General features: G+C 48.1%; 1 protein-coding gene across 7 annotated transcripts in view; it reads right to left on the bottom strand.

Moving 5' to 3' along the window:
- Positions 1 to 13,119, bottom strand: part of PAX5 (paired box 5) — a 182,492-nt gene that overhangs the window by 78,687 nt on the left and 90,686 nt on the right. For 5 of the 7 annotated variants that reach the window (XM_066256748.1, XM_066256744.1, XM_066256747.1 and 2 more), the window contains one exon: positions 6,240 to 6,296. The exons of the other annotated variants lie outside the window; for them this stretch is intronic. In XM_066256748.1, the coding sequence (XP_066112845.1) occupies positions 6,240 to 6,296 (57 nt within the window). The remainder of the gene's footprint in view (positions 1 to 6,239; positions 6,297 to 13,119) is intronic. 7 annotated transcript variants of the gene reach the window in all.

Genomic DNA, 13,119 nt, shown 5'->3' with positions numbered 1-13,119 from the left:
TGCCGGGCCAGTACCAGGACCTCAGGGGGCTCACGAATACCCAGATGCTGAGAGGGCAGATTCGGCTCGACAGAACACGCCAATGTCTAGAATTGACGGTTCTACCCAGGTGAGGAGGTGGGCAGAATTCAGTGTAGCTTCACAAGAACTCAAACCCCGCTCTCCGTGGTCAGCAGGCTCCCCTCGCCCAGCCCCCGCCACCAGACAACCAACCTTCATCTTCAATGCGGGGAGAGAGACATCAGCAACCAGAACTGAGGCAGAAATAAGAGCCTGCTGCCAAGAGGGTAGAAAGAAAGGTTTCTGATTCTGTGCTCTCACACCACAGACACAGAGCCACAAGCGGGTTAACAGAAATCCAGGGCATCATCCAATCCAAACCCACATTTCACAATGAATAAACTGAGGCTCAAGGGGAAAAGGGCCTTGCCCAAGGCCCACAGGGCAGATCACAGTGCAGGGGATGGTTCAGCATAACCTCTTACCCCAAATTCAATACATCAAGTCAACTGACAGTTTGGCAAGTGTTTGAGGATTCTGGAAGCATGGAAACACCTGTGTGCTAAAAACTGTGAGGTGCATATATCTGATTTACCGAGTCCACGCCAACCATGTGCACTTGGCCCATCAGTCATGCTCCTTCCTTTAAGCCATTTCATGAAAGCAGTGCTTGCCATGAGTCATTTCCTTGGCATCCAAGCCCACTGTCAGAATGGTCTCCAGAGACGGCAGCAAAGATGCCACCTGGGTCTGCCCATTCAAGAACAGACTAAATTATAAGGGTGAGTGACAGCCTCTTCCTCTCACCCAACCCTCAGGGATATTTTCAGGTAAAGAAAATATTTACAAACACCTAAGCCAAAGGCTTTAGTTGTGCATGCCATGCTCTGGTGTGGGGCATTCCCCCCAGGATCCTGGCATTGTCAATGGAAGACACGTTCTTGTTTGTCCAGAATTATGTCCTTGGCAGACAGGGAGAGGGAAGCAAGCAGTTTTCTGAAAGGAGTTGCATGCGCCCTGGGTAGCACAATGAGGACTGAACCACAGGGAGGGGACCCAGAGGAGTCGCTAGGCAAGTGGCAGGCAGAGGGGACTCAGACCTAGGCACATTCCTGGCGCTTTCCTCTGAAAATGAATTAGAAAGTGCTTCCTGGGCCGCTCAGATGCCAACCAGAGAGGATGGCAGCGTGAGTCCAGGAGGAGCTGCAGGCGCAGTGGCTGAAACGGAGCCTGGCTGAGGACAGTCTGGCCCGAGCTCCCAGCCTCGTCCATCATCTCTGGCAGAGGCTGATTCTGAAACACAAAGAGCACTGGCCTGAAGCCAGCCCAGGTGCTTCTAAGGGAGAAGGACAAGATAGGGACACGCCTCCCTGACATCAGGAATCACTGGAAAGCTGCAGTAATTAAGACAGTGGGGGATTGGCATAAGGACAGAAAAATAGAACAACGAAACAGAAGCAAGTCCAGAAACTGACTGGTGCATACACGGAACCCTGATGCATGAGGGAGGTGGCGTATAAATCAGTGAAGGATGACTCCAATGAACAGTGCGGGGTAACCTGCTAGCCATTCAGAAACAAGAGGGGAAAAAAGCAATCGGATCTTTACTTTACACCAGGCACAAATATCAATTCCAGGTGGATTAGAGACCTAAATGTGAAAGGCAAAAGCATTGATGTGATCAGCTCTAGGTCCAGCCAAAAATCTTAGGGAACAAGTCTGCCCTTCATGAAAAAGAAAACAAGTGGCCCTGGGATGCTCACACAGGATTCTCAGTCGCTGTGAGGACAGTAATGGGTCCCAATCAGACTGCCATTCTTCCCCAGTGATTCTGCCACCAGGAGTCCTTCCTGACTACCATTTTCCAGGAGGCGGAAGTCCTGCCTTCATTCTGTTGACCCTTACAAGTGGTGCCACGGCATAAGCTTCACAACCACGTCAAAAGCTCACATTCATCAATCACTTACTCTGCGTCAGGAGCTTTGCCTGTATCGTCCCATTTAATCCTCACAATCCCTCCATGTGGTAGGTTCTTTGCTATCCTCATTTTACAAATGAAGAAAACTGAGACTTCTATTACAGAGGGGAAGTGGCTTACCTAAAATTACATAGCTTTTAGGTGCCAGGGCCAGGATTCAAACCCAGGTGCGTCTACCTCCAAAGTCTTGACAGTCACCCTAATTATTTTCATACCATAGTACATCTTGACCCTTTAACAGATACGAAATCAATTTGCTAGTACCAACATTTAAAAAAAATGCAATTAGAATGGACCAGAACAGGAAATATCCAAGGGTCTCACACATAGGAAAAGTTCTGTTTGTAAATCTTTGTTTCACATATAAGTAGATACGTATGTACTAAGTGGAGATGAAAATATATTTCTTGCTATAGGTCACAACCAGCAGTCTTCATTCCATGAAATGAGGAGCTGTTGGGGAAAGGTCACTGTCTAGACTTCATCCCGCATCTGTAGAATGGCCTTGGTCATGGCGTTAGCCTCCTAACTTGCTAAGATGAAACTGTGAAGTAAAGCTCACCGGAAGCAGCTCTTTCAGTTCATTGGTATGTGCAAAGGCAGGAGATCAAAATGCCTCTGATAAAGGTCTGTCTCTTCCTAGATGGCATCTGCTGGAGTTTCTGGGGTCCCAGGGGTGGGGATGATGCCTCCTTCCTCTCTGTGCACCTGAGTGCCCTCATGGAGACCTGAGCACAGAGGCTGTTGTTCAGCATTTATTGAGCCTCTCTTGTGTGCAAGGTAACAACATGTGAAGACCAGGCATGCTCTTTGACCTTCATCCACAAACCCCAAGGGAAATGACACATGGTCCTAGAAGCTCCATCCATGAGAGATAAGAGCACAAAGTCATTAATTTTTACAAGATGGGAAGTGGTCAGGAAAGGTTTCTTGTGGCAGGCTGTACTCAACCTGGGTCTAAGCAATCCCTGACCAAGGCTGAGAAGAGCTGAAGGAAAGCTCAGAGGTTAAAGATCAGGAGTGACTCAGAAATAGGACACAGGGGACCTGGCCAGTTGGCTCAACAGTAGAGTGTTGGCTTAGCACGTGGGAGTCCCAGGTTCGATTCCTGGGCAGGGCACACAGGAAAAGTAACCATCTGCTTCTCTACCCCTCCCCCTCATCTCTACCTCTATCTCTGTCTCTCTCTCTCCCCTCCTCCCGCAACCATGGCTCATTGAGCAAGTTGGCTCCAGGCACTGAGGATGGCCCCATGGCTTCTCGTCAGGTGCTAAAACAGCTCTGTTGCCAAGCAACAAAACAGCAGCCCAGATGGGCAGTGCATTGCTGGGTAGGGGGCTTGCTGGGTGGATCCCGGTTGGGGCATGCAGGAGTCTGTCTCTGCCTCCCTACCTCTCACTGAAGAGAAGAGAAGAGAAGAGAAGAGAAGAGAAGAGAAGAGAAGAGAAGAGAAGAGAAGAGAAGAGAAGAGAAGAGAAGAAGAAAGAGGAAGGGGAAGGGGAAGGGGAAGAGAAAGGAAGGGAAGGGAAGGGAAGGGAAGGGAAGGGAAGGGAAGGGAAGGGAAGGGAAGGGAAGGGAAGGGAAGGGAAGGGAAGGAAACAGGACACAGGCCAATAGTTAGAGAGGGTGAAAGTAGAGAGGTAAAGGTGGAAAGGCCTACAAGCTGGGATTTGACTGTGAAGGGCGTGCACAATGAACACATGGAGGAACAAATGAACAAGTGACCCTTTGGAGGGCCAGACAGCATCTCAGCTGAGAGACAGCATCCCTGCACCCTCTCCACTCTCCACCCACTGCTGAGCCTTCCCCACCCTAGACTCCAGGCTGGAAGCTGGGTCTGCAAAAGAAAGCTGCTATTTCCCCTCAAAAAGCAGAGCCATCCTGGGTTTAAAGAAATTAAAAGAGGAGACATCCTGCCTTTTAATTTATTTAATGTCCACATAGAAGGGCCTTTTTACTATTTGATTTTGTTTTTGTCAACTAATTCACTATCAAAGTTTGTTCAGTCACTTCAACAGTTAGGTTTGGATCATCTTTTTAAGACATAAAATCTTCAACTTGTGCTATACATGTGAGAGAAGGTCCAGACATCCAGTCGCCCAACCACCACTGGCTGCCAGAGGGTAAAAGGAACTTCCCTAAAGAGCTGGGGCTCAGGGGCTGGCAGGACTTGGAAACCAGCCCTCGCTGCCCTTTTCCCGCTGTGCCTCCACCATTACCACCTCCCAGGGCTGGCCTGAGCCCAGTCTCTCTGCTTCAGTGGGATCCCACAGCTCTTACTCTGCTCCTGCATGGTGTGTGATTATTCCCCAAGTTCTCATCACCGTCTGTGTCTCTGAACTGCTTGTGATTTTTAAAGGCAACTGCACTCTCCCCAGTCTCCTGGGCTCCCTGGAACTCGGCTACACCGCTGCTCCTCAGCCACTCCAGACACTCTCCTACCTCTGCCTGGAGGACCCAATTCACTCTCATTCAGTGAACTCATACATTGTCCACAGGTCCCAGTTCAAATGCCACTTTCTCCGTGAAACCATTCCTGAGCCCTCTACACTTCTACAAAGAAATTGTAACTCCCTCGTCTATGCTTCCATATTTGCATTTTTCACAGACCTCCATTATCACACTATTATATATATATATATATTACATATATATAATGTTTGTTTATTTCCCTCTAAGTTGCCTTGAAAGCATAGAACACAAAACATCCCTAGAGCCCCCTAAGTGCTTGTTGAATGAATGAATGTATGGTCCATTAGCATGACAATAGCCACAACATTCAAAAATTAACTAGATTAGTGCTTCCACAACAGGTCCAAGCAATACACGAACCATCTGCCTCTACTTCTCAAGTCAGGTGCTCAGAAAATAATGTCCCTTTTATAGCATTAGTTAAAGCCCCAGAAGTGCCTTCACTGGTCTGTGATGGGATCAGGCACTCATCATTGGTTAGAGGCAGTGAAAAGAAACAGCCACACAAATAACTTTTTTTTAACCCCAGGAGATACAAGCATTAGAATATTCCAATTCCATGTCAGTCCTTCCTACAGTTCATTACCAGTGAACACTATTTTCTCCCGATAAATGGTTAATTTGTCTCTGATGAAACAATTGGAACATTGGAAACCACTACATATCCCTCTTCACCTTGGCTGCCAGGAAGCTCAGTCAAATTCAGTACTCCATGGCACAACTACATCATTGCTGGCATGTGGTGCAATGATCTTCCCCTTTCCTCCACATAATTTCTGGACTTTTTTTCATTCTTAAATTAAATTAGACACCTGTAATTGTTTATTTTGCAAGACATTTTAAGTCCTTTGTGAACGTGGAGGCTGGAAGAGGTAGAAAAAAGGAAGATGGGAAGAAAGATCAGGAGAAAAAGAAGAGAGAAGGCGCTTTTTCTAGTTACAGGAAAGCCAGGGGCTGAATAATGGAGGCAGAGACACTAGGAATGCACAAAGGCACACGTGTGTTTATACTGGTACACCCATGCACTTGTGAACAAAGCTGCCTGCCCCCCGCCCCTGGCCACTGACAGTCACAAACAGTAGCGGAGTTCCGTATTTCTACTTCTCTGAGCTCGTGGAGTTCTTTCCTAGGATATCATTTTGGGCTTCTGCTCCCTTCCCATCAGGGCCCCCTGTTACAGTCCTTGACTATGACCCAGAAAGAGAAATAAACTGAGGTCAGCAATTGACAAATTGTCCACTCCAATGCAACCAATTGAGATACAACTTCTCTGCCCACTACCTACTGTGAGACCTCAAGATTAAGAGCACCAGCTATGCACACCCTTCTCAGGAACACCACTCCAGATGTCTGAGCTAGAAGGACACTCAGGAACATCTTTCCCAGTCAGGAAAAGCTGTGGTATGGGGTGGGAAGAATGGACTTCATTGGCTCATTCTTATTGGTAGCATTTAGATCCTTGAGCCCCCCCCCCATGGTATAAAGAACAGGAAACTAGGAGTGATAACATGGGGTTCTTGCCTTAGCTCTACCTCTTTGTCACTTGTGAGACCTTAGGCAAGCCAGGAGAGCTCTCTGAGCCCTGTTTTCCTCATTAGTAAAATAAGATTTAGATCTAACCCCTTGCTATCTGCTTACCAGGGTGGCTGAGGATCTGAAGGAGAAAAAGAAGGGTAGCACTCCAGAAACTCAGCAACATTAAGGGTTAAGAAATCCTAGAAGGGACTCAAGGAGGCACGCGCCCCAGGAAGGTGTATGTTGGGTATCATTTGGGTCCCTAGGAAATTACCTGGAAAAGGACTGCCTGGGGTTGCACCAAGAATTGTCTCATCAGCACGGGGCACCACTGCCATAGCATGGAGGAGAAAAGAAACAGACACGTGAGAAGGAGGCAGCATGACGGAGGGCAGCGCAGGGGAACAAGGCTGCAGGGCTGGCTACCTCAGGCGTCCACCTTAGGCCACGAGGCTTCCCCATCACTTGCTGATTCCTCCAGGCTCACTGCTGGGCCTCAGGTGGCCCTCGGGAGCTGGGCCAAAGTCAGGTCAGCCACTCCCATCCTGAGGGACCAGACACCTGCCTATTTCCACACCTACGGGGGGCAGGATGAAAGCTGGAGTAGGAGAGGCGTGTCCCGAGGGCCGAGCCCGGTGACCTGAGGCAGCCAGGGTGGGACAGGGGTCTATGAGCTGGTCTCTCCCTTCACTGGCCTCTGCTTCCCCACCTGCCTGAGGACTTGCACTTGATCTCTAAGTCTCCTGCCACTGCTGACGCTCCCTGCCTCTATAACTGGCCACAGGACAACATAGAGATTTCCTCTTACACACATGAATACCGCCGAAGCAAGAAAAGAAAGATGGAGGAGGTCCTATAGGTTAAAGACTTCGAGACACATCCATCAATCACAATGTGGACCCTGATTCCAACAAACAAACTGTAAAAAAAAATACAACTGTAAAATAAAATAGGCACATTGAAACATTTGGAAATTGACACATTGACTGGGTATTTATTGACATTATAGAATTTGTGAATTTGTGTAATAATAATGGTATCAGGGTTATGCTTTTTAAGGCCTTATCTTTTAAAGAGTCATTTTGAAATAATAACAGATGAAGTAATATGATGTCTGGAGTTGGCTTCACAATAAAGTGAGGTTAACAAATGTGGTATATCTATGCAGTGGAATATTAGTCAACCATAAAAAGGAAAAGGTACTGACACATGTTACATGATGGATGAACCTCAAAAGCATGTGAAGTGAAAGAAGCCAGAGATAAGCAGAATGTCCAGTAGTGGTCACTGTACAGTCACAGGCCGCAGAGCAGGGCGGTGAGCTGGGTGGGGGTGGGATCAACTATAAACAAATACGAGGATGGTTGTAAAGGGACAGAACTGTGCTAAAACTAGACTGTAGTGTTGGTGGCACAACTTTGTAAGTTACTAAAAAAAATCAGACTTGTATGCTTCAAATTAGTGAATTTTATGGTTCAAACAATTTCATACTTCAATAAAGCTGTTAAAAAAAATAGAGTGTGCAGAGTGCAGGAGTATCAGTGAAACAAGACTAGTATGAGTCATTAATCATTGAATCTGAGTAAGGGCACTTAGAGGGTGATTAGACTATTTCATCTACTTTAGAAATTCTCCATAATTAAAATCAAAATACCCAAACAGTATGTATCTGGCTCAGGGCACCACTTGCTGGCATCCATCAGCTGCCCAACAAATACCCACGGAATAATGAGAAGACCCAAGAGGCGGGGGACAGCCAGGCATTTGTTCTTTTCATGACCATTACTGCTCCATCTTCACGGACTCCACGGTCCCAAACACAAGAAGTATAAGGTCTCTCGTCTGCCTAGCACTTTCCAGGCTGCAAAGCCCTTGCAGGTCCATTATGTCCTCGGGAATCCTGGGGTGTAGGCAGACACAGAGACAGCTCAGAGAGGGCAGCCTAGGTGTGCCAACTCTAAGCTCAGTGCCAGGTCATTGCCCCAGAAGTGACTTGGGAGAAGGCTTCACTCCCAGCCCTGAGGGTAAAGCTCTGACACGGTGAGACAGTGGCCTGTCCTTTCTGTAGAGCTCCCTGGCCGCAGACCGAGCTCTGCTCCTCCACTAGGAAGAGAGCTCTGAATCTGAGGCACCTTTTAAACCCAGGTGCACAGAAACTGCAGCTGCGGAGCACACACAGAGGGCTAGTTCTGTCTCGATGACAATGGATTGTACTGATGGGCAGGGAGCCGGGAGACCTGGGCAGACCCCACCCATCTCTAGGCCTCAATGATTCCATCTGTCAAATGAAGGAGATGGACCAGAACTGTCACGGTCCTTCTGGTTCTGAGACCTCACCAGGGTCTGTGTCCCACAGAGGTGGGATCCTCATCGTGTCAAGTGCGTTTCTGCCTGATGTGGCCGAGGCTGGGCTTAGGCTACATTCTGTGTTGGTGAAGATGTTGCCCATTTCACCCAGGCCCCTGCAGCCCTCAGGGAGGAGTGTGGCTGAAGCAGCCCACCAGCCGTGGGGCCAAAAAGATAGGGTTTAAGTCTGATATGGCCAAGTTCATGCTCTGTGGAACTAGGCCAGGTACTTCACATTTTTGGCTCCTTATCTCATTTGTAGCAAAAGATATATGACCTATCCCACCAAGTTGTGAGAAGGCACAAAGGGGGTGTTTTTTTTTTTTTTTTTTTTTTTTTTTTGTTCTCTGGGCCAAACATATAAGTAATCACTTTTAAAATGTGGAAAAGGGCAGTCGGAGGGATCCTGTGGTGGCATCAGTACCACTATCCCAGGGTGATACTGAACTATTATATAATTTTGCAGGATGCTATCATTAGGGGAAACTGGGTAAGGGTATATGGAATCCCTCTGTATTAGTTCTTACAACTGCATGGAAATCTACAACAATCTCAAAATAAAAAGTTCAATTCTTTTAAAAGAATGAAAAACAAAAAATAAGGTTTTAACATTCTATACCCATTAAACCTAATAAAAATTAAACTTGAAGAAAAATGTTTGCTGAATGAAGGGACTATGTATGATGCTTGCAAAAGTACTCCATATTCTACAAAGTGCTGCTGTTAGTATTACCTGGGGGAGAAGGGGTACCGCTAAGGGTTCTGAATGGCCTCCCACTTCCAGGAAGTCTTCCCTGATTTCCCCTGCTCTGTGTTTCTAGAACTCCTAAGTGGGCATATCTCTACCACTGCACTTAGCACTCTGCATTGTACACTTAGTTGTTTAGGGCCCTCATCCCCCAACTAGAGTGTGAACTTCATGAGGATGGGGCTGTGTCTCCCTCATCTTTGTGACAGCAGCTCCTGGCCCAGTGCCCAGCTCTGAACAGATGTGACATAAATGTCTGTAGAACCAAATGAACTGGGACAGGTATGAGGGCCTGGCTCTGCCAACAGCACCAGAGGTGCTTCCCAGGGTCACTGAGAGGATAACTGATCTCAAGTTGCTTTAATTCATCAGAAAGTACCATCGTCACAAAAGCCATATCTTGTATTCATTCAGCTCTCCAGAACTGCGCCTATGCTTGAGCCAACCGTTTGCAGTGAAATTGAGGGGCTTCCATGAAGAGATTTGCAAAGTTGAACTGACTCATCTCTTCCTGTCCTATTTACAGCCTGCCAGGCCCCCCCAGCACAGCTGCACAGCCCACACTCCCAGGTGGTGTGGAATAGCAGGGGAAGCCCCTGGGAGGAGACTAAACTCAGATATTACGGTTTCTTTCTGGAAGAAAGTTCTCTAGCAATGACTAAACAGGAGGTACCCCTCTCTATGGGGGCCCAGCCCGGCCACTTACAGAATCTTAGTGAGCCTAAATCTCAGGGCACAAAGTGGATCAGGGGTTCTAGAGGCTAATCTTTTTTTTTTTTAAGATTTTATTTATTGATTTTAGATAAGAGAAGAGAAAGAGAAAGACAGGGGGAGGAGCAAGAGGCATCAACTCATAATTGCTTGTTGTATGTGCCTTGACTGGGCAAGCACAGGGGTTCGAACCAGTAACCCCAGCATTCCAGGTCAATGATCTGTCCCCTGTGTCACCACAGGTCAGGCTGGAGGCTGATCTTTATTTGATGCTTGAAACCCACCAGTGATGGGGAGCTCACTACTTATTGAGGCAGCCACTCCATGGCCACACAGATCTGGCCATGAGAAAGTACTAAATCTGCCTCTTTAGTCCTCTCTATATTAGTCTTGGGTGTGCTCTCAGGAATCCAGTCCCAACAAATGTCCTCCTGAGCACAGGTGTCAGTGCTGTCCCCACCAGAATCCAGTACAGGTTGCTAGTCCCCCCACTCTTCCCTGTGCTCACCAGCTGGGGTCTCAAAAGCTTGCTTCTGCTTTTCTTGTGGCCTCATTACCTGGCTGACTCATACTAATCTCACAGTCAGTACAGAGCTCACTACAAAAGTTCATTAGAAATGGAAAGTCATTTTGCATATGAGTTTTCTTAAAGCGTTTGTTTTCTCTCACCCTTAACCAGTGTGCTATTTGCAGAGCAGAACACGCAGTGCTTATAAACCTTCCCTGGTTTCCCACTGCCTTTGGGTAATGTTGATCCAAGACATATAGGCTCCAATCCAAATCCCAATCCTTTTTCCCACTTTAATTCAGATCTACCCTACTTCTGAGCACTGCCCTCTACGTGAACCACACTACACACACTCAGTGCCCAGGTCCCTCCATTCAAAGGCTTTGCTCACGCTGTCTTCCCAGACTCACTCCAGTCCAAATCCTTGTCCTCTGTGGCCCAGTCAAATACCATCTCTTGCTGGATGCTTTCTTAAGTCTCTTCGGTTGAAATAAATCATTTTCTTCTCTGAAGTCCCATGGCATTTCCCCCATACTCTGTTTAGGACATCTGTCCCATGTTATTTTATTCCAGTCGTTTGGCACCAGGTCTGCTCTCCCTTTGGGATGAAGAGGTTCTTATAAGCAGTATCTCTGCCTGGTGAAGCCAGGTCCCACCAGCAGACTGGGGCAGGTCCTATCTGACTGAAGCTGGGAGAGGGAGAGAAGGAAGGAGCAATGGATTCTGGGGCCTCCCTGAACCTTGAGAAATCTGCAAGAAGAGGAGGAAGAGAAGGCCCTGGGCTCAGAGCATTCTGCTTCTTGAATGTGTCTTCCCAACTACAAGAGAACAGATGACAAGGCTTGGAGCACTAAGCTCCACTTCTAGAGGATGAGAGCCGGGACCACCAAGGCTCCTGAATGATAAGAAGATGCAGTGGGCAGAAGTCGTGTGGGGGGAGAGGGAGGAGGACGCCCTGTCTGGGAGATCAGGGTCTGCTTGTGTGATGAGCAGCTGTAGACCCTGGTGTGGAGAAGAGGAGGGAGGATTCTAAAATACAGCTCTGTCCTGGGCAGCCAAATTCCACAGGCTTCTTCCAGGCGGCCATGGTATGGCCCAGCTGTCCCATCCTGCTACACGGCTAGGAAGAGAGGCCCATTACCCCCAAAGAAATGCAGGCTTCTACCAAGGGGCCTGAATAGGAGCATGCAAAGGAGGCACCCCTCCCCCATCCTAAGCTGGTATGGGGAGTGCAGGGGGCATCCCAGGATGCTCACAGTTCACTTCCTTTTGAACAGACTCTCCAGCTGTGTATCCTGGGCCCATACATGGAAAGACTTCCCTCTGCATTCTAAGATCAATGATCAACAGGGTGCGTGCAGAGAGGTGGGCATGGCTACCCTACCACCACCACACCACCTCCACCCTGCTGCTGAGTGGTGACACATGTGTTCTCTCTCTCTCCCACACACATCAGGTCAAAGGCTACTTCTCTGCCCCTTCAGCTCCCCATCAGAAAGAACTTGCTGGCTCTGGCCGGTTAGTTCAGTCAATTAAGAGCACTGTCCCAAAATGACAAAGTTGCAGGTTCAATCCCTGATCAGGGCACACACAGGAAATAACCAATGAATACACAACTAAGTGGAACAACAAATTAATGCTTCCTTTCCCCCTCCCCTCTCTCTCCCTTCCCTTCCTCTCTCTAATTCAAAAATAATTAAATAAGCCCTGGCCAGTTGGCTGGAGTGTTGTCCCAGCGCTGAGGTTGATGGTTAGATCCCTGGTCAGTGCACATACAGGAACAGCTCAATGTTCTTGTCTCTCTGTCTCTCTCTCCCTGCTTCCCTCTCTCTCTGCCTCTCTGCCTCTCAAGGAAGAAGAAGAAGAAGAAGAAGAAGAAGAAGAAGAAGAAGAAGAAGAAGGAGGAGGAAGAAGAGGAGGAGGAGGAAGAGAAGAAAAAGAAGAAGAAGGAGGAGGAGGAAGAGGAGGAGGAGGAGGAGGAGGAGGAGGAGGAGGAAGAGGAGGAGGAGGAGGAGGAGAACAACAAGAACCTTCTAACAGGCAATATTCTGCAAAAGCAAACAGGCAGCCTTGGGAGGGAGTGCCCACTTTGTCACCAAAGTTTGCTGGGGCCAAACAGAAACTGTGCAAGGGAAGTACCAGAAAAAGAAGGCTGAGAAGGCCAGGCCTCCTACAGCTACTTTGGACTCCTGGGTTTGCAATTCAGAAGACTCTACCAGCTCTCACCTTAACGCTCACACACAGAATAACAGTCAGGCTCCCTTGCATGGCCTAGATGCTTACTACATACCACCACGCCAGCTACTGTTCTAGATGTTAAAACACATTAATTTATTTAATCCTTGCAACAATCCTACGAAGTAAATATTAATGATTCCTCTTTTACAGATGACAAAAATGAGGCACAAGGGGCCAAAATAATGTATCTGAATCACCGCCAGCAGTGCGACCCCAAGTCCAAGGTCTTGAACACCACCCTACACCAGCTCTCCGCCGTTGTCATTACCTCATGCCAGTGTGGATGAGAATGCTGAGGCAGAGCAGGTGTAAGCTGTGGAGAGGGACGTTAGACTCAGGCATCGTCTGGTCCCAAAGTCTGTGTTCCGCACCGTGATTCTAAAGTGCCTCCGGATGAGGCACCGGGGCCCTGAGAGAGGAGTGCCCACTGCTGGGCCAGCTGCACCTGCAGGTGCTTCGTGATCTCTTCCGACACCTACCTGCTCCGACCTGTGACAAGGCCCTTCCTCCACCCTGAGTGCCTCTTCCCTTCCTGGTCTACCCACCCCTGGCCTGTAGGAAATGTTTACAGATGGGTTTAGTCATAGATGTCAACTTTATCCT

Source organism: Saccopteryx bilineata, chromosome 2, assembly GCF_036850765.1.
Source record: "Saccopteryx bilineata isolate mSacBil1 chromosome 2, mSacBil1_pri_phased_curated, whole genome shotgun sequence".
NCBI lineage: Eukaryota > Metazoa > Chordata > Mammalia > Chiroptera > Emballonuridae > Saccopteryx > Saccopteryx bilineata.
Note: the sequence above shows the minus strand (reverse complement) of the source record. Positions and strands in the feature narration are given on the sequence as shown.